This window comes from Lissotriton vulgaris, chromosome 9, assembly GCF_964263255.1.
Source record: "Lissotriton vulgaris chromosome 9, aLisVul1.2, whole genome shotgun sequence".
NCBI lineage: Eukaryota > Metazoa > Chordata > Amphibia > Caudata > Salamandridae > Lissotriton > Lissotriton vulgaris.
This window is the reverse complement of record NC_141697.1, coordinates 885,146,736-885,165,179: the sequence shown is the minus strand read 5'-3', so window position 1 is coordinate 885,165,179 and position 18,444 is coordinate 885,146,736. Positions and strand designations below refer to the sequence as shown.

Genomic DNA, 18,444 nt, shown 5'->3' with positions numbered 1-18,444 from the left:
ATAATACGGCCCCTGGGTGGAAAATCTAAAATTCTTGGGCGACCAACAAGAATCAAAAAACGCAGAATGTCTCCTGCTGAAACTTCCTATATTATGGCTAAAACGCTTTACGAAATAATCATTCTCTGGTGGAGCAAAAAGTCTCTGGAACTCCCTCCCACCAGCCCTCCATGCAACTTCATGCCTGAAAAAGTTCAAAAGGGATGTCAAAATCCTCTTATTTAAGAGAAACAATGATTAGAATGAGGTTTGTCTCAAGTTTGGCTGAACCCGAAGTGCCTAGCCCGATTCGACTTCCAGACTCTCTGTGTTTTCATGATGATTGTTTTCTAAAGTAATTATTTTCTGGTACTGCTCTTATGCGAATATGAACTGCCTTTCCCTTTTGTTTTTCCAGCTGTTAATTGATTGTTTTATGAATGTTATTAAGCTGAATACACGCCGCCCACTCTTGTAAAGCTAAGGCCCTTGGGCCAAGCTTGCGCTATAGAAAACCTCTAAGAAATGAACCGAGGATGAGGTGCCAGACATCACAGGTACTTGGAAGTTAGAAGGATGTTAAAGTTTTAAAAACACAGGCTCCAGGATAAATTTCCTGTATTCATTCACATTCCATCAAAAAGTTTTAGTATAAACGCGACTGCACAATTTTGCCGCTAGAGCGCGCTGTCGGGTAACGATTAAAATGACATTCTTTTGTAAAGAAAAAAGTAGCAATTTCCATCCTCTTGTATTTACAGGACGGTGGTGGGAGGGGAGATGTTTGGAGGCAGGTCCTGTCCTCATTTATGCCGATTTCTGCAGCCCCTCTAGCCCTGTGTAATGTGCTTGCCCCACCCAAGGAGCTGGGTGTTCCTTGGCGATATTGCTGGCTTTCCAGACTTGGGCAGCGTCTTTCCACAAGTGAGGACAGGACTCCGCGCGCGCCTGGCTCTCCCCCGCAGACGCCGAGAATCCCTCGCGTCGTTTCTGCAAGTTCTCTCAAGACCCAAGCCTCGTGCACTCCAGGGCAGCTTTGCCACGTTCTCTATTTTGCACTTAGGGAACATTTTCTGAACTTTACAGCCTTTTGAAGGACATTCTTTCCTGAGGCAGTCGGGGAAGAGAAGTCCTACAGAACATTTTTTTCTGCTCAAGATCTCCTCAGACAGGAGGCCGAGGTTCTTTTCTCTCTAGAGGTCTCTCCCCAGAATTTTTTTTTCAATTTTGGATCCAGGTGCTAGAAAGCAGCCACCATGTTCAGCTGGATGGGGAAGAACGAGAAGAACAAGAAGGTCCCCGAGGTGATCCACACGGTCACCGAAGGGCTCAAGGACCTCTACAAGAAGAAGCTGTTGCCCGTGGAAGAGTTCTACCGCTTCCACGACTTCCACTCGCCCGCCTTGGAGGATGCAGACTTCGATAACAAGCCCATGGTGCTGGTGGTGGGCCAGTACTCCACCGGCAAGACCACCTTCATCAAGTACCTCCTGGAGCAGGACATCCCCGGAGCCCGCATCGGGCCTGAGCCCACCACCGACTCCTTCATCGCGGTCATGCACGGTGAGACCGAAGGCGTTGTGCCGGGCAACGCACTCATCGTAGACCCCAAGAAGCCCTTCCGCAAGCTCAACCCCTTTGGCAACACCTTCTTGAACCGGTAGGTCTGGGTTCCTTCCCTATCTCCTGTCTCAGAGCTTTAATAGTGGTAGACTGCAGATGCCGCCACCTCTCTTACCACCAAAGGTAGTCCACGGTTGTTGGCAGGACTGTGTGGCATCATGGGTTTAGTTCTGGAGGCTGGTCTCCGAGAGAAAAGATATACCATGGTTGCCCCAACTCAAAGGGTTTGCATCAGGGGTGTCTACAGCAGAGTTGCAAACAGGTCAACTTGCATCAGATCCAGCATAAATATTCTTCAGATCAATTTACTTGCAGGGAAGACATTTATGCTCCAGCAACAGGGAAGTTTCTTACTGTGGCACCTGAGTTGACTTGGAGCGCTTCCCGTCAGAGCTGCGACAAAGCGCAGCTTGAAAGGGCTTCAGTCAGTGAGGCTCTTGAGCGGAGGCCGATCAGAAGTACCGGATCCACCAAAATCACCCAGAGGGGATTTAAGGAAGAGGGAAAACTACTTGTTTCTAGCAGGAAGTTGCTGTCACTCCTCAGTGTCACCGAAGTGTGACGCTGAAGAGTGACTGAGGGGTGTGACTGTTTACCTAGGATTACTTCTCCCATCTAGGGGAGGGGGGGGGTGACAAGATAATCGCTTGTACTTCGTAGAAGCCCTATTTGTAAACGCTTAAAGTTATGGTAGATAAGGTAAGGCAGCAAGATAAACGATCTGCCATGGATCACACAGTGCTGGTTCACCGAAGCTGGGATTAGAACCCAGGTCCCTGACTCCCAAGTTACATTAGTGCGCCTGGCCATGTATATTGTATATATTAAGCAGCCTCGAGTCGAGTCGATGGTAAACTTCATGCCAGAGGGAGGATCAGCAGTACAGAGTCCTTGAGGTGGGGTCTACCCCACAAAGAACACTGACAGTTTCTTTAAAGAGCAGATACTTTCACATGCTAGGTCCCTTTAAGCACTGTGCATGACACGTTTATTCCATAATGCGTAATATTTCGGTTAGTGTGCTTCTAGGCAGGGCCTCTTCTAAGGCACTAATGCATATGGAAGTGAAATAGTTTGCTCAAAGTGACACAGTGTTCAGCCCCCTTTCGCCACACCTGTAACCCACCCTTTTTTTTGCACATATTTATGTCATTGTATGTGCCAGTGTTTCGCTTCTGGAATTAGGTCTGGCAGGTCAGTGCCATGCGTGTCCTCTTGTAGTGGCGTATTTGTGCCTGAGACCGCTTTCTTGCGTCAAACCAACATGCACAGGCCGGCTGGAGTGGCTATCACAGGCACAAGGAAAACCCCCGGGGCTCGAGCACACAGTGATTGATGCATTCAGTGTCGGGTGGACTGAGCCTGCGTTAAGAGGAAGTTTTCACTGCATAGTAATGCCATATACAGTGCTGTTACTTGGCCAACCTGAACTGAGGGGCTGGCAATTGTGCAGTGCCCCTGCTCCAGAAACGTGCCATTATGCACACTAAAATAGTCCCTGATATGAGGAATCCTCAGCCCGCGCTGCCATGAAAGCAGGGAGTGACCTCCAGTTTTTCTTCTAGGCATTTACAAGATTTGCAGTTGCAGGCAGGGCTTTAAGCGGACCGGGTCTTGCCGGTGCGCAACACCGGCAATTCTTAAAAGCAGGTGCAAAAGCGGGTCCCTATTGTGCTTCCATTTTTACCCTGGGGAGGGGAAGAAAAAAACCTTATCTCTGCAATAGTAGCACCCGTCACTGCATTTGAAGTAGCTTCAAAGTGACTCGTTTTTCAGTTTTATATACCACAAACATAAGCACCAGTTACATTACTCTTTTTTTAATCGCAGGATGTTGAGCGGATGCTAGGCTCGAACCTGCTTTCTCCGGCTCGAAAGTCGTTAGCTGTCGCCCACAAAGAGAACCATTTTCAATATTATATACAAAGAAGTCATACGTGTTGCCAATGTGTACGTGTGATGTTACTTGGTGTATTATATAAGTGGATGAATGGACAGAAGCAGCAAAATACCAGTCGGGTGGCACACTATGCTCGGCACAGTTTTTTTTGCACAGGTGTTTTAAGCCACGCCCTTAATTACATTGGCCACGCCCCCATGGGACCCCCCCCCCCCCAGTTTTTTCATGCCACTTAAAGCCCTGGTTGCAGGTGTATAATGTTCCAGGGCCCTGCGTTAGACCAGGTGGCAGCCTGGGGCTCATGCACAGAATGTTTTGTGGTCGGGTGTGGCTGTTGCCTGCATAAGGTGCTTCTCTGGACATTGCTGCCAGCTCGTTTAGTGGCACCCTCTGCGTGTTTCCAGTAGCTGGTCGTGGCACCTCTCCTGCCTACCTGATGCCAATTTTAATCTTATAGTTCTTGCATGGGGTAGATCACACTAATATGTCACTTTTTGGAAACTGACACTACATCAGTCATTCGTGTTTTTAAGAAAGACAGATGTAACATGGATCTCTCTCTGTGCCTCCCTGTCTCCATGCTGTTATCTTTTTTTCATTGCCTTTTTACTTTAGTCCTCTACTTTATTTTGTTACCCAATAGTTTATCACTTTCTTCAGTTTTCCCTATTCTTTCCTCCATTCTCTTATTAATCTCACTGTTTCCTTCCTGCCTCAGTTCAGTTTCTCCTCTCTTTCTGTTACTTCCTCCCTTCTTCCATATCACCACTATATTTGTTTTACCTCTTTTTTTCCTACTTTCTTTCTGGCATCCAATTTTTTTTCTTATCCATATTTCCTCTCCCCATTTTCTGTTTTATTTCCCCTGTGCTTCCCTTTCATTCATTATTTCGTTACCTTGCTACCAATTCTTTCCTTTCTCTTAAAATGATTTTCTAGCAACCATTGCCTCCTTCTCACTCACTCTTTTTTTACACCCTCGTTTGGTCTGCTTTTCTTTCTTTCCTTTTGTCATTCCTTGTTCATTACCTCTGTTCTCATAGTGCTAAACGTTCCACCGGCTAAAGGTGTCTTCAGCGTTTCTTGTCTCAACCCTATTACTCCCCCCTCATTCTTTGTCTCCTTCCCCCCCGCCACCCATTGTTTAGCCTCCTCAACATCTTCCCCCCTTCTTCCTCAACCTCACTTCTTGGCTCTACAAATTGCTGACCTAAAGTAAGTTCACATACAGTGGATATGGAATCCCTGAGGATGTTTTTGGGCGCGCATGTTTGTTTGAAAATTCACTTCCTTAAACATTGTTGGATGAGTAATGTGCTCTACGTCAGAAGAAATTGCACAGACACCGAGGCTCTGGTGTTTGATGCCCACACCCTCGCCCCAGATCCAAGCTCTGGCTGCTGAACCTGAGGTTCTCCTCACAGACCACCACTTACAGCCTCCTTGTACAGACAAACTGCTGCTAACCCATAGCCCCAACACTGACAGGCTTCCCCTTAATTAATTAATTGTGGGTTTCTAACGCGCTAGAATCGACTCCCGAAGAAGTATCTCTGCGCAATAGACCGATGGGGAACCCGTCCTGGCTTTCCCTGTGAGATGGTCCCTACTGGGTATCTCCAAGGTGAAACCAGGCATCCCCGGCGTATGTGGGGGGCCGTTGTGGAGATGAGGCAAGCTAATGCCCAGAGTTGCTGAGTGTGATCCCTGGTTAGAGAAGGCACGAGGTGAGAATTATCGAGTCCGCTGACCCTGGTCCACGACCCTGCCGCGTTGGGAATTGAACCCTGGTCCCGGGCTGTCCTCTGCTCCCGGGTCTGCCGCCTCTAACCAGTGAGCCACACCACTCCACTTAGACTCCCAGACCTCCTACTGCTGAGCCTGCAATTGCCAACATAGGCATGGTGCTGCTCATTGAGGGTCCCTTGATGTTTTGTACCATCGCACCATCAGCACCGATCCAACACACCCTCTTACTGCTGAGCTGGAGGCCACCTGAGCAGGAGTCTGAGAGCCAGGTTTATCATTGGATTGCGTTGGCCTTACGTCCCGCATGGTGTCAAACGGGCTACACAATCCCTAAGTCAGATTTAGCAAGCAATGCAGGGCCAGGTTGGCCCTATGTTGCTTGTTAAATCTATAGTAATGCAAGGCAGCGTAAGTTGCTGCCTTGCGTCACTATGGCTTGGGACGGCGTTCCGTGGGTGAAGAGTGGGTGCTTCCACGCATCCACCCATGGATTTTGGTGCTTTGTCAGATGTATCAAGGCTGGTAAACCTGGGAATGCATCCAAATGCCACTCCTTCCAGATAGAGGTGCAAGGAGGAGAAATATCTTTATTTCTCCTCGTTGTTTTCTCTGTCTAAGGATTGTTTTTGAGCAGGAAGGTGTTCCTTGTAATACAGGACTCTTTCTCCAGTGACTCCTAACACAGACCTCTTGCTTTTGAGCTTGATACTTGCAATACAGGACTCTCTCTCCAGTGACTCCTAACACAGACATCTTGCTGCCGAGCTTGATACTCACCATACAGGATTCTCTCTCCAGTGACTCACACCATACACTATTACTGCTGAGTTTGATACTTGCAATACAGGACTCTCTCTCCAGTGACTCCTAACACAGACCTCTTGCTGCCGAGCTTGATATTCGCCATACAGGATTCTGTCTCCAGTGACTCACAACATACACTATTACTGCTGAGTTTGATACTTGCAATGCAGGACTCCCTCTCCGGTGACTCCCAACAGTCCCCTTACTGCTGAGCTTGGTACTCTCAGTACAGGATTCTCTCTCCAGTGACTACCAACACAGACTTCTTGCTGCCGAGCTTGATACTTGCCATACAGGATTCTCTCTCCAGTGACTCTCAACATACACCTCTAACTGCTGAATGTGGTACTTGCAATGCAGGACTCTTTCTCCAGTGACTCTCAACATACACCTCTAACTGCTGAACGTGGTACTTGCAATGCAGGACTCTTTCTCCAGTGACTCTCAACATACACCTCTAACTGCTGAACGTGGTACTTGCAATGCAGGACTCTTTCTCCAGTGACTCTCAACATACACCTCTTACTGCTGAACGTGGTACTTGCAATGCAGGACTCTTTCTCCAGTGACTCTCAACATACACCTCTTACTGCTGAACGTGGTGCTTGCAATGGAGGACCTTTTCTCCAGTGACTCTCAACATACACCTATTACTGCTGAACTTGGTACTTGCAATGCAGGACTCTTTCTCCAGTCACTCTCAACATACACATCTTAGTGCTGAACGTGGTACTTGCAATGCAGGACTTTTTCTCCAGTGACTCTCAACATACACCTATTACTGCTGAACTTGGTACTTGCAATGCAGGACTCTTTCTCCAGTGACTCTCAACCTACACATCTTAGTGCTGAACGTGGTACTTGCAATTCAGGACTTTTTCTCCAGTGACTCTCAACATACACCTCTTACTGCTGAATGTGGTACTTGCAATGCAGGACTCTTTCTCCAGTGACTCTCAACATACACCTATTACTGCTGAACATGGTACTTGCAATGCAGGACTCTTTCTCCAGTGATTCTCAACATACACCTCTAACTGCTGAGCGTGGTACTTGCAATGCAGGACTCTTTCTCCAGTGACTCTCAACATACACCTATTACTGCTGAACGTGGTACTTGCAATGCAGGACTCTTTCTCCAGTGACTCTCAACATACACCTATTACTGCTGATCGTGGTAATTGCAATGCAGGACTCTTTCTCCAGTGACTCTCAACATACACCTCTTACTGCTGAACTTGGTACTTGCAATGCAGGACTCTTTCTCTAGTGGCTCACAACATACACCTCTTACTGCTGAACGTGGTACTTGCAATGCAGGACTCTTTCTCCAGTGACTCTCAACATACACCTATTACTGCTGAACATGGTACTTGCAATGCAGGACTCTTTCTCCAGTGATTCTCAACATACACCTCTAACTGCTGAGCGTGGTACTTGCAATGCAGGACTTTTTCTCCAGTGACTCTCAACATACACCTCTTACTGCTGAACGTGGTACTTGCAATGCAGGACTCTTTCTCCAGTGACTCTCAACATACACCTATTACTGCTGATCGTGGTAATTGCAATGCAGGACTCTTTCTCCAGTGACTCTCAACATACACCTCTTACTGCTGAACTTGGTACTTGCAATGCAGGACTCTTTCTCTAGTGGCTCACAACATACACCTCTTACTGCTGAACATGGTACTTGCAATGCAGGACTCTTTCTCCAGTGGCTCTCAACATACACCTATTACTGCTGAACTTGGTACTTGCAATGCAGGACTCTTTCTCCAGTGACTCTCAACATACACATCTTAGTGCTGAACGTGGTACTTGCAATGCAGGATTTTTTCTTTTTTCTCCAGTGACTCTCAACATACACCTCTTACTACTGAACGTGGTACTTGCAAAGCAGGACTCTTTCTTTAGTGACTCTCAACATATACATCTTACTGCTGAACATGGTACTTGCAATGCAGGACTTTTTCTCCAGTGACTCTCAACATACACCTCTTACTGCTGAACGTGGTACTTGCAATGCAGGAATCTTTCTTCAGTGACTCTCAACATACACCTATTACTGCTGAGTTTGATACTTGCAACGCAGGACTCCCTCTCCGGTGACTCCCAACACAGACCTCTTGCTGCCGAGCTTGATACTTGCCATACAGGATTCTCTCTCCAGTGACTCTCAACATACACCTCTGACTGCTGAAAGTGGTATTTGCAATGCAGGACTCTTTCTCCAGTGACTCTCAACATACACCTCTAACTGCTGAATGTGGTACTCGCAATGCAGGACTCTTTCTCCAGTGACTCTCAACATACACCTCTTACTGCTGAACTTGGTACTTGCAATGCAGGAATATTTCTTCAGTGACTCCCTACACAGACATCTTGCTGCAGAGATTGGTAATTGCAATACAGTACTCTCTCTCCACTGACTCCCAATTCAGACATCTTGCTGCTGAGGTTGGTGCTTGCAATGCAGGACTTTTCCTCTGTTCTCAGATTTCTTTCTTCTGAGATTTCCAACACAGCCCTCATACTCCTGACAGTGACAACCCCAATTCAGACTTTTCGTGCAAATTATGCTGCCCAAACACACAGCACCTGTTACTGAGATTGAAATAGAGCCTCTGAAAACACCTTTTACTGCTGAGACTGAGGCTTCATTAATCTGGGCGCCGCCTACACAGACCTCCTTCATTTTAACTTCAGTCGCCCACAACAGCCCAATCTTCTGGGGACTCCGTCACTCCAAATGCTGGAGTCTCACCGCGCTCCCCTCACTCCAAGCATTCCCCTTGAGCTCTCAGTCTTAAAACAGACCTCATCCTTGATTCTCCTTGCAAATTAGTGTTCAGCCACTAACATTTCTGTTGCTTCACAACAATGGCTCAACACCACCTCCATGGACAGGACCTTGTCCTACAGCTAAGTGCAGTCTCATCTTGCCCATTGACACATAAAACCACTGAAACCCAAAAAACTGAGGCGATGAATTGTATTACATACAAAGAGCCACATAGGGTTTTGAGGCAGTGTATAAGTAATTCCCACCGTTGAAGGCAACTTGTGCCTATACATAAACTTTGTCCATGTTTGGATTAACAATTCCAAGGATAGGAACACAGATGCTCAAAAACATGAAACGCCTGAATGTGCCCATTGCGTTTCATTATTGTCCAGTCCTTTCAGACAAGTGGACCAATTAGGCAAGCTAGAACCCAAACAGAGTAATTGACATCTCGGCTAGTTTCCAGTCCAAACCAATGGTGCACCTTACAATCAGCCCACTCAAAAGTTAAGAGGTGCGCAGGACACAGTTCTTGAAGAACCCCGTCACTTGAAGTGCGGGGCACACACACCCATCTGTGATGGTGAATACTTTCCCACTCACGCACCACAAAAGGGAAGCTCTTTTTCCTAGCTGCCCTGTTGAAACAGGACACACTCTAGTATTGTTGGGAAATGTTCCACCACACCCTCTGCAACAGATACAATGTTGGCCTTGGACATGATCCACTTTGTGGAACACACAGTTTCATCAATATGGCGGCCGACAGGGAGCGCATCTGAAGACCAGGTGTGAGCCCACACACCTTGCAAGCTTGGAGACAGACGCCAGGGAGAGCGTTCACTGATGGTTGGTTTTTCTTACCTCTGCTGTTTGTCTCGACCCAAGCCACCCCTATTGTGTTCCTTCCGAGAAAACCTGAATAATGCGAGTCGCGTAGTGTCCTGACATGTTTCAGAATGCGCAGAAGTGCCCAGCGAGGACCACCTGAAGAACAGTGGCATTGATTTGAAGATATGAAACTACTGAACACTTTAACGCTGAAAATAATGAGTGGCACACCTCTGTCTGCAACAAAGGGTTATAACTTATAGCAAATACTTAGCCCTGACTGGCTCTGTGCTGTGCTGCTCATCAACATTACCATTTCGACCCAGTTACCTTCTTCAGATAGGACAACCATGGGCAGCATAGTGTCTCTTTTATCAGCAGCTGCCGTAATTTACATTTCTTACAGGCCTACTCACCGTTTCGGATCCTCGTGTGTTCACTCAGTGTTTCATCCTCCTGAAGTTGATCAAATGAGTACTACTAAGTAGGGTAACAGAAAACTTCTGTTAGATAGTACCAAGAAACCACATGGGTAAATGGGCACTGTATAACAGACGAGTGTTGTTTTTAGGTTTTGCCTCGCCAAAAAGATGCGCTCTGCGCATCTTTTTCGGCGCAGGCGAAAACCTGATGAGAACTGTAGTGTGCTTTGGCTCGGCCCTCCTCATTCATTGGCTGGCTCCGTAAATGGAGCCTTGCCATTGGACGAGGGGCCTGTCCGTCAATGCCGGACCAGACACGGGGGCGTTCCCGACATTCTTTGGCTTTTGCCGACGTCACGCGACGCCGGGAACGCCCCCGAGTCTGTCCCGGCATTGAAGGCACCCGGAAAAAGTCCAGGTGAGTGCTTGCTTTGTGAAATGCTTGTTTGCCGGTTCCCACCCCCTCTCCCGCTCTCCGTGTCTCCCCGCCCGCACCTGGCCGTGGGGGTCAGGGTGGATACGTGCGGGTCACTCTGCTGCCAGGAATCCGGGGAGGGAGGGGTGACATCAAAGTGTTTCAGTGCACAGGTTCAATCACGGCGGGGCCCTGCCCCCTCCTTGCCCCCCCCCCCCTCCCTGCAGACCGCTCGCTGCATGTCCGGCCGGCCGGCCTGGGTGTCCGGCCGGCTCAGCCTCTCTCGTTTGTGCATGTCGCACAAGAGCAGAAATAAGTGGTTCATTATTGCACTCACGTTAGGTGGACACTGCACACGTCCCTTGTGCTGCACTGTTCACTGCGCTCCCCGCCTCGAGGCGCTGGAAGAAGCAGCCACACGCACACGGGCTGCTCTGCAAGGAACAAAAGCACAATTAAGCTTTTTAAAGGGCTGCCCACTCCAGACATGGTATTCAGTAAAACGCGAGGTTGGGGCGGAAAGTGGCACTTCTGAAGCCCGGACACATCCCCGGCCCCTTAAATTGGAAATTGCCGGAGTGAGCTGTCCTTTCGGGGTGATTTACGCCTCTGTAATCCTCGGGCGCGGGTCTCCTTAATAAATTTCACTTTGGAAGGCAGGCAATGTGCCTCGGTAATTAGTGCATTTGAAGCAGGTTCGCCCTTTGAAGTGCCCGTCCTGCCGGGATGACCCGCAAAGACCGGGCCGTGTGCGCGAGATCAAAAGGTGACCTTCAAGGCAGCTTTTTTTGTTGATTCACTTTTTGAAATGTTGTTCTTTTGTTCATTTTTTTTTTTTTTTGCAAGTATGAGACGGCAGTTCCTGCTCCGCTATCTTTGAAGGATTACTTTATAAACGACTTTAAATCTCATCCCCCTCCCCCACAGCAGAGTCTGCTTCTGAGGTATTGTGTGTGTGTTTTATTGTTTTACCGAGCTGTGTATGTGAGCTTCAGAGTGCAGAGTGGAGCTTCAGAGTGGAGCTTCAGAGTGGAGCTTCAGAGTGGAGCTTCAGAGTGGAGAGTGGAGCTTCAGAGTGGAGCTTCAGAGTGCAGAGTGGAGCTTCAGAGTGGAGCTTCAGAGTGCAGAGTGGAGCTTCAGAGTGGAGCTTCAGAGTGCAGAGTGGAGCTTCAGAGTGGAGCTTCAGAGTGGAGCTTCAGAGTGGAGCTTCAGAGTGGAGCTTCAGAGTGCAGTGTGGAGCTTCAGAGTGGAGCTTCAGAGTGGAGCTTCAGAGTGGAGCTTCAGAGTGGAGCTTCAGAGTGGAGCTTCAGAGTGGAGAGTGGAGCTTCAGAGTGGAGCTTCAGAGTGGAGCTTCAGAGTGGAGAGTGGAGCTTCAGAGTGGAGCTTCAGAGTGCAGAGTGGAGCTTCAGAGTGGAGCTTCAGAGTGCAGAGTGGAGCTTCAGAGTGGAGCTTCAGAGTGCAGAGTGGAGCTTCAGAGTGGAGCTTCAGAGTGGAGCTTCAGAGTGGAGCTTCAGAGGGGAGCTTCAGAGGGGAGCTTCAGAGGGGAGCTTCAGAGTGCAGAGTGGAGCTTCAGAGTGCAGAGTGGAGCTTCAGAGTGCAGCTTCAGAGTGCAGAGTGGAGCTTCAGAGTGGAGCTTCAGAGTGGAACTTCAGAGTGCAGAGTGGAGCTTCAGAGTGGAACTTCATAGTGCAGAGTGGAGCTTCAGAGTGGAGCTTCAGAGTGCAGAGTGGAGCTTCAGAGTGGAGCTTCAGAGTGGAGCTTCAGAGTGGAGCTTCAGAGTGGAGCTTCAGAGTGCAGAGTGGAGCTTCAGAGTGCAGAGTGGAGCTTCAGAGTGGAGCTTCAGAGTGCAGAGTGGAGCTTCAGAGTGGAGCTTCAGAGTGCAGAGTGGAGCTTCAGAGTGGAGCTTCAGAGTGCAGAGTGGAGCTTCAGAGGGGAGCTTCAGAGTGCAGAGTGGAGCTTCAGAGTGGAGCTTCAGAGTGGAGCTTCAGAGTGGAGCTTCAGAGTGGAGCTTCAGAGTGGAGCTTCAGAGTGGAGCTTCAGAGTGCAGAGTGGAGCTTCAGAGTGGAGCTTCAGAGTGGAGCTTCAGAGTGGAGCTTCAGAGTGGAGCTTCAGAGTGGAGCTTCAGAGTGCAGAGTGGAGCTTCAGAGTGCAGAGTGGAGCTTCAGAGTGCAGAGGGGAGCTTCAGAGGGGAGCTTCAGAGGGGAGCTTCAGAGTGGAGCTTCAGAGTGCAGAGTGGAGCTTCAGAGTGCAGAGTGGAGCTTCAGAGTGCAGAGTGGAGCTTCAGAGGGGAGCTTCAGAGTGCAGAGTGGAGCTTCAGAGGGGAGCTTCAGAGTGGAACTTCAGAGTGCAGAGTGGAGCTTCAGAGTGGAGCTTCAGAGTGGAGCTTCAGAGTGCAGAGTGGAGCTTCAGAGTGCAGAGTGGAGCTTCAGAGTGGAGCTTCAGAGTGGAGCTTCAGAGTGGAGCTTCAGAGTGCAGAGTGGAGCTTCAGAGTGGAGCTTCAGAGTGCAGAGTGGAGCTTCAGAGTGGAGCTTCAGAGTGCAGAGTGGAGCTTCAGTGGGGAGCTTCAGAGTGCAGAGTGGAGCTTCGGAGGGGAGCTTCAGAGTGCAGAGTGGAGCTTCAGAGGGGAGCTTCAGAGGGGAGCTTCAGAGGGGAGCTTCAGAGTGGAGCTTCAGAGGGGAGCTTCAGAGTGGAGCTTCAGAGTGGAGCTTCAGAGTGGAGCTTCAGAGTGGAGCTTCAGAGTGGAGCTTCAGAGTGGAACTTCAGAGTGGAGCTTCAGAGTGCAGAGTGGAGCTTCAGAGTGGAGCTTCAGAGTGGAGCTTCAGAGTGGAGCTTCAGAGTGGAGCTTCAGAGTGCAGAGTGGAGCTTCAGAGTGCAGATTCAGAGTGGAGCTTCAGAGTGCAGAGTGGAGCTTCAGAGTGGAGCTTCAGAGTGGAGCTTCAGAGTGCAGAGTGGAGCTTCAGAGTGCAGAGTGGAGCTTCAGAGTGCAGAGTGGAGCTTCAGAGTGGAGCTTCAGAGTGCAGAGTGGAGCTTCAGAGTGGAGCTTCAGAGTGCAGAGTGGAGCTTCAGAGTGGAGCTTCAGAGTGCAGAGTGGAGCTTCAGAGTGGAGCTTCAGAGTTCAGAGTGGAGCTTCAGAGGGGAGCTTCAGAGTGCAGAGTGGAGCTTCAGAGTGGAGCTTCAGAGTGCAGAGTGGAGCTTCAGAGTGGAGCTTCAGAGTGCAGAGTGGAGCTTCAGAGTGGAGCTTCAGAGTGCAGAGTGGAGCTTCAGAGTGGAGCTTCAGAGTGCAGAGTGGAGCTTCAGAGTGGAGCTTCAGAGTTCAGAGTGGAGCTTCAGAGGGGAGCTTCAGAGTGCAGAGTGGAGCTTCAGAGGGGAGCTTCAGAGTGCAGAGTGGAGCTTCAGAGGGGCGCTTCAGAGTGCAGAGTGGAGCTTCAGAGGGGAGCTTCAGAGTGCAGAGTGGAGCTTCAGAGGGGAGCTTCAGAGTGCAGAGTGGAGCTTCAGAGGGGAGCTTCAGAGTGCAGAGTGGAGCTTCAGAGGGGAGCTTCAGAGGGGAGCTTCAGAGGGGAGCTTCAGAGTGGAGCTTCAGAGTGGAGCTTCAGAGTGGAGCTTCAGAGTGGAGCTTCAGAGTGCAGAGTGGAGCTTCAGAGTGGAGCTTCAGAGTGGAGCTTCAGAGTGGAGCTTCAGAGTGGAGCTTCAGAGTGGAGCTTCAGAGTGGAGCTTCAGAGTGCAGAGTGGAGCTTCAGAGTGCAGAGTGGAGCTTCAGAGTGCAGAGTGGAGCTTCAGAGTGCAGAGGGGAGCTTCAGAGGGGAGCTTCAGAGGGGAGCTTCAGAGTGGAGCTTCAGAGTGCAGAGTGGAGCTTCAGAGTGCAGAGTGGAGCTTCAGAGTGCAGAGTGGAGCTTCAGAGGGGAGCTTCAGAGTGCAGAGTGGAGCTTCAGAGGGGAGCTTCAGAGTGGAACTTCAGAGTGCAGAGTGGAGCTTCAGAGTGGAGCTTCAGAGTGCAGAGTGGAGCTTCAGAGTGCAGAGTGGAGCTTCAGAGTGGAGCTTCAGAGTGGAGCTTCAGAGTGCAGAGTGGAGCTTCAGAGTGGAGCTTCAGAGTGCAGAGTGGAGCTTCAAAGTGGAGCTTCAGAGTGCAGAGTGGAGCTTCAGAGTGGAGCTTCAGAGTGCAGAGTGGAGCTTCAGTGGGGAGCTTCAGAGTGCAGAGTGGAGCTTCAGAGGGGAGCTTCAGAGTGCAGAGTGGAGCTTCAGAGGGGAGCTTCAGAGGGGAGCTTCAGAGGGGAGCTTCAGAGTGGAGCTTCAGAGGGGAGCTTCAGAGTGGAGCTTCAGAGTGGAGCTTCAGAGTGGAGCTTCAGAGTGGAGCTTCAGAGTGGAGCTTCAGAGTGGAGCTTCAGAGTGCAGAGTGGAGCTTCAGAGTGGAGCTTCAGAGTGGAGCTTCAGAGTGGAGCTTCAGAGTGGAGCTTCAGAGTGGAGCTTCAGAGTGGAGCTTCAGAGTGCAGAGTGGAGCTTCAGAGTGCAGATTCAGAGTGGAGCTTCAGAGTGCAGAGTGGAGCTTCAGAGTGGAGCTTCAGAGTGGAGCTTCAGAGTGGAGCTTCAGAGTGCAGAGTGGAGCTTCAGAGTGCAGAGTGGAGCTTCAGAGTGCAGAGTGGAGCTTCAGAGTGGAGCTTCAGAGTGCAGAGTGGAGCTTCAGAGTGGAGCTTCAGAGTGCAGAGTGGAGCTTCAGAGTGGAGCTTCAGAGTGCAGAGTGGAGCTTCAGAGTGGAGCTTCAGAGTTCAGAGTGGAGCTTCAGAGGGGAGCTTCAGAGTGCAGAGTGGAGCTTCAGAGGGGAGCTTCAGAGTGCAGAGTGGAGCTTCAGAGGGGAGCTTCAGAGTGCAGAGTGGAGCTTCAGAGGGGAGCTTCAGAGTGCAGAGTGGAGCTTCAGAGTGGATATTCAGAGTGGAGCTTCAGAGTGCAGATTCAGAGTGGAGCTTCAGAGTGCAGAGTGGAGCTTCAGAGTGGAGCTTCAGAGTGGAGCTTCAGAGTGGAGCTTCAGAGTGGAGCTTCAGAGTGCAGAGTGGAGCTTCAGAGTGCAGAGTGGAGCTTCAGAGTGGATATTCAGAGTGGAGCTTCAGAGTGCAGAGTGGAGATTCAGAGTGCAGAGTGCAGAGTGGAGATTCAGAGTGCAGAGTGGAGATTCAGAGTGCAGAGTGGAGATTCAGAGTGCAGAGTGGAGATTCAGAGTGGAGAAGTGGAGCTTCAGAGGGGAGCTTCAGAGTGCAGAGTGGAGCTTCAGAGTGGATATTCAGAGTGGAGCTTCAGAGTGCAGATTCAGAGTGGAGCTTCAGAGTGCAGAGTGGAGCTTCAGAGTGGAGCTTCAGAGTGGAGCTTCAGAGTGGAGCTTCAGAGTGGAGCTTCAGAGTGGAGCTTCAGAGTGGAGCTTCAGAGTGCAGAGTGGAGCTTCAGAGTGCAGAGTGGAGCTTCAGAGTGGATATTCAGAGTGGAGCTTCAGAGTGCAGAGTGGAGATTCAGAGTGCAGAGTGGAGATTCAGAGTGCAGAGTGGAGATTCAGAGTGCAGATTCAGAGTGCAGAGTCAGAGTGCAGAGTGGAGATTCAGAGTGCAGAGTGGAGATTCAGAGTGCAGAGTGGAGCTTCAGAGTGGAGATTCAGAGTGGAGCTTCAGAGTGCAGAGTGGAGCTTCAGAGTGCAGAGTGGAGCTTCAGACTGCAGAGTGGAGATTCAGAGTGGAGCTTCAGAGTGGAGCTTCAGAGTGGAGCTTCAGAGTGGAGCTTCAGAGTGGAGATTCAGAGTGGAGCTTCAGAGTGCAGAGTGGAGATTCAGAGTGCAGAGTGGAGATTCAGAGTGTCAAGAGCAAGTGGAGCTTCAGAGTGGAGCTTCAGAGTGGAGCTTCAGAGTGGAGCTTCAGAGTGGAGCTTCAGAGTGGAGCTTCAGAGTGCAGAGTGGAGCTTCAGAGTGGAGCTTCAGAGTGCAGAGTGGAGCTTCAGAGTGGAGCTTCAGAGTGCAGAGTGGAGCTTCAGAGTGGAGCTTCAGAGTGCAGAGTGGAGCTTCAGAGTGGAGCTTCAGAGTGCAGAGTGGAGCTTCAGAGTGCAGATTCAGAGTGGAGCTTCAGAGTGCAGAGTGGAGCTTCAGAGTGGAGCTTCAGAGTGGAGCTTCAGAGTGGAGCTTCAGAGTGGAGCTTCAGAGTGGAGCTTCAGAGTGGAGCTTCAGAGTGCAGAGTGGAGCTTCAGAGTGGAGCTTCAGAGTGCAGAGTGGAGCTTCAGAGTGGAGCTTCAGAGTGCAGAGTGGAGCTTCAGAGTGGAGCTTCAGAGTGCAGAGTGGAGCTTCAGAGTGGAGCTTCAGAGTGCAGAGTGGAGCTTCAGAGTGCAGAGTGCAGAGTGGAGCTTCAGAGTGGAGCTTCAGAGTGGAGCTTCAGAGTGCAGAGTGGAGCTTCAGAGTGGAGCTTCAGAGTGCAGAGTGGAGCTTCAGAGTGGAGCTTCAGAGTGCAGAGTGGAGCTTCAGAGTGGAGCTTCAGAGTGCAGAGTGGAGCTTCAGAGTGCAGAGTGCAGAGTGGAGCTTCAGAGTGGAGCTTCAGAGTGGAGCTTCAGAGTGGAGCTTCAGAGTGGAGCTTCAGAGTGGAGCTTCAGAGGGGAGCTTCAGAGGGGAGCTTCAGAGGGGAGCTTCAGAGTGCAGAGTGGAGCTTCAGAGTGCAGAGTGGAGCTTCAGAGTGCAGCTTCAGAGTGCAGAGTGGAGCTTCAGAGTGCAGCTTCAGAGTGGAACTTCAGAGTGCAGAGTGGAGCTTCAGAGTGGAACTTCATAGTGCAGAGTGGAGCTTCAGAGTGGAGCTTCAGAGTGCAGAGTGGAGCTTCAGAGTGGAGCTTCAGAGTGGAGCTTCAGAGTGCAGAGTGGAGCTTCAGAGTGCAGAGTGGAGCTTCAGAGTGCAGAGTGGAGCTTCAGAGTGGAGCTTCAGAGTGCAGAGTGGAGCTTCAGAGTGGAGCTTCAGAGTGCAGAGTGGAGCTTCAGAGTGGAGCTTCAGAGTGCAGAGTGGAGCTTCAGAGGGGAGCTTCAGAGTGCAGAGTGGAGCTTCAGAGGGGAGCTTCAGAGTGCAGAGGGGAGCTTCAGAGGGGAGCTTCAGAGTGGAGCTTCAGAGTGGAGCTTCAGAGTGGAGCTTCAGAGTGGAGCTTCAGAGTGGAGCTTCAGAGTGGAGCTTCAGAGTGGAGCTTCAGAGTGCAGAGTGGAGCTTCAGAGTGGAGCTTCAGAGTGGAGCTTCAGAGTGGAGCTTCAGAGTGGAGCTTCAGAGTGGAGCTTCAGAGTGCAGAGTGGAGCTTCAGAGTGCAGAGTGGAGCTTCAGAGTGCAGAGGGGAGCTTCAGAGTGCAGAGGGGAGCTTCAGAGGGGAGCTTCAGAGTGGAGCTTCAGAGTGCAGAGTGGAGCTTCAGAGTGCAGAGTGGAGCTTCAGAGGGGAGCTTCAGAGTGCAGAGTGGAGCTTCAGAGGGGAGCTTCAGAGTGCAGAGTGGAGCTTCAGAGTGGAGCTTCAGAGTGGAACTTCAGAGTGCAGAGTGGAGCTTCAGAGGGGAGCTTCAGAGTGGAGCTTCAGAGTGGAGCTTCAGAGTGCAGAGTGGAGCTTCAGAGTGCAGAGTGGAGCTTCAGAGTGGAGCTTCAGAGTGCAGAGTGGAGCTTCAGAGTGGAGCTTCAGAGTGCAGAGTGGAGCTTCAGAGTGGAGCTTCAGAGTGCAGAGTGGAGCTTCAGAGTGGAGCTTCAGAGTGCAGAGTGGAGCTTCAGAGTGCAGAGTGGAGCTTCAGAGGGGAGCTTCAGAGTGCAGAGTGGAGCTTCAGAGGGGAGCTTCAGAGTGGAGCTTCAGAGTGGAGCTTCAGAGTGGAGCTTCAGAGTGGAGATTCAGAGTGGAGCTTCAGAGTGGAGCTTCAGAGTGGAGCTTCAGAGTGGAGCTTCAGAGTGGAGCTTCAGAGTGCAGA

General features: G+C 50.5%; 1 protein-coding gene across 1 annotated transcript in view; it reads left to right on the top strand.

The window, feature by feature from the left end:
* The first annotated feature begins 802 nt into the window (after window positions 1-802).
* The window catches only part of EHD2 (EH domain containing 2), a 208,165-nt gene continuing 190,523 nt past the window's right edge, over window positions 803-18,444 (top strand). Inside the window, exon 1 of the mRNA XM_086938638.1 lies at window positions 803-1,639. Coding sequence (XP_086794764.1) covers window positions 1,236-1,639 — 404 coding nt within the window. The 5' untranslated portion in view covers window positions 803-1,235. The remainder of the gene's footprint in view (window positions 1,640-18,444) is intronic.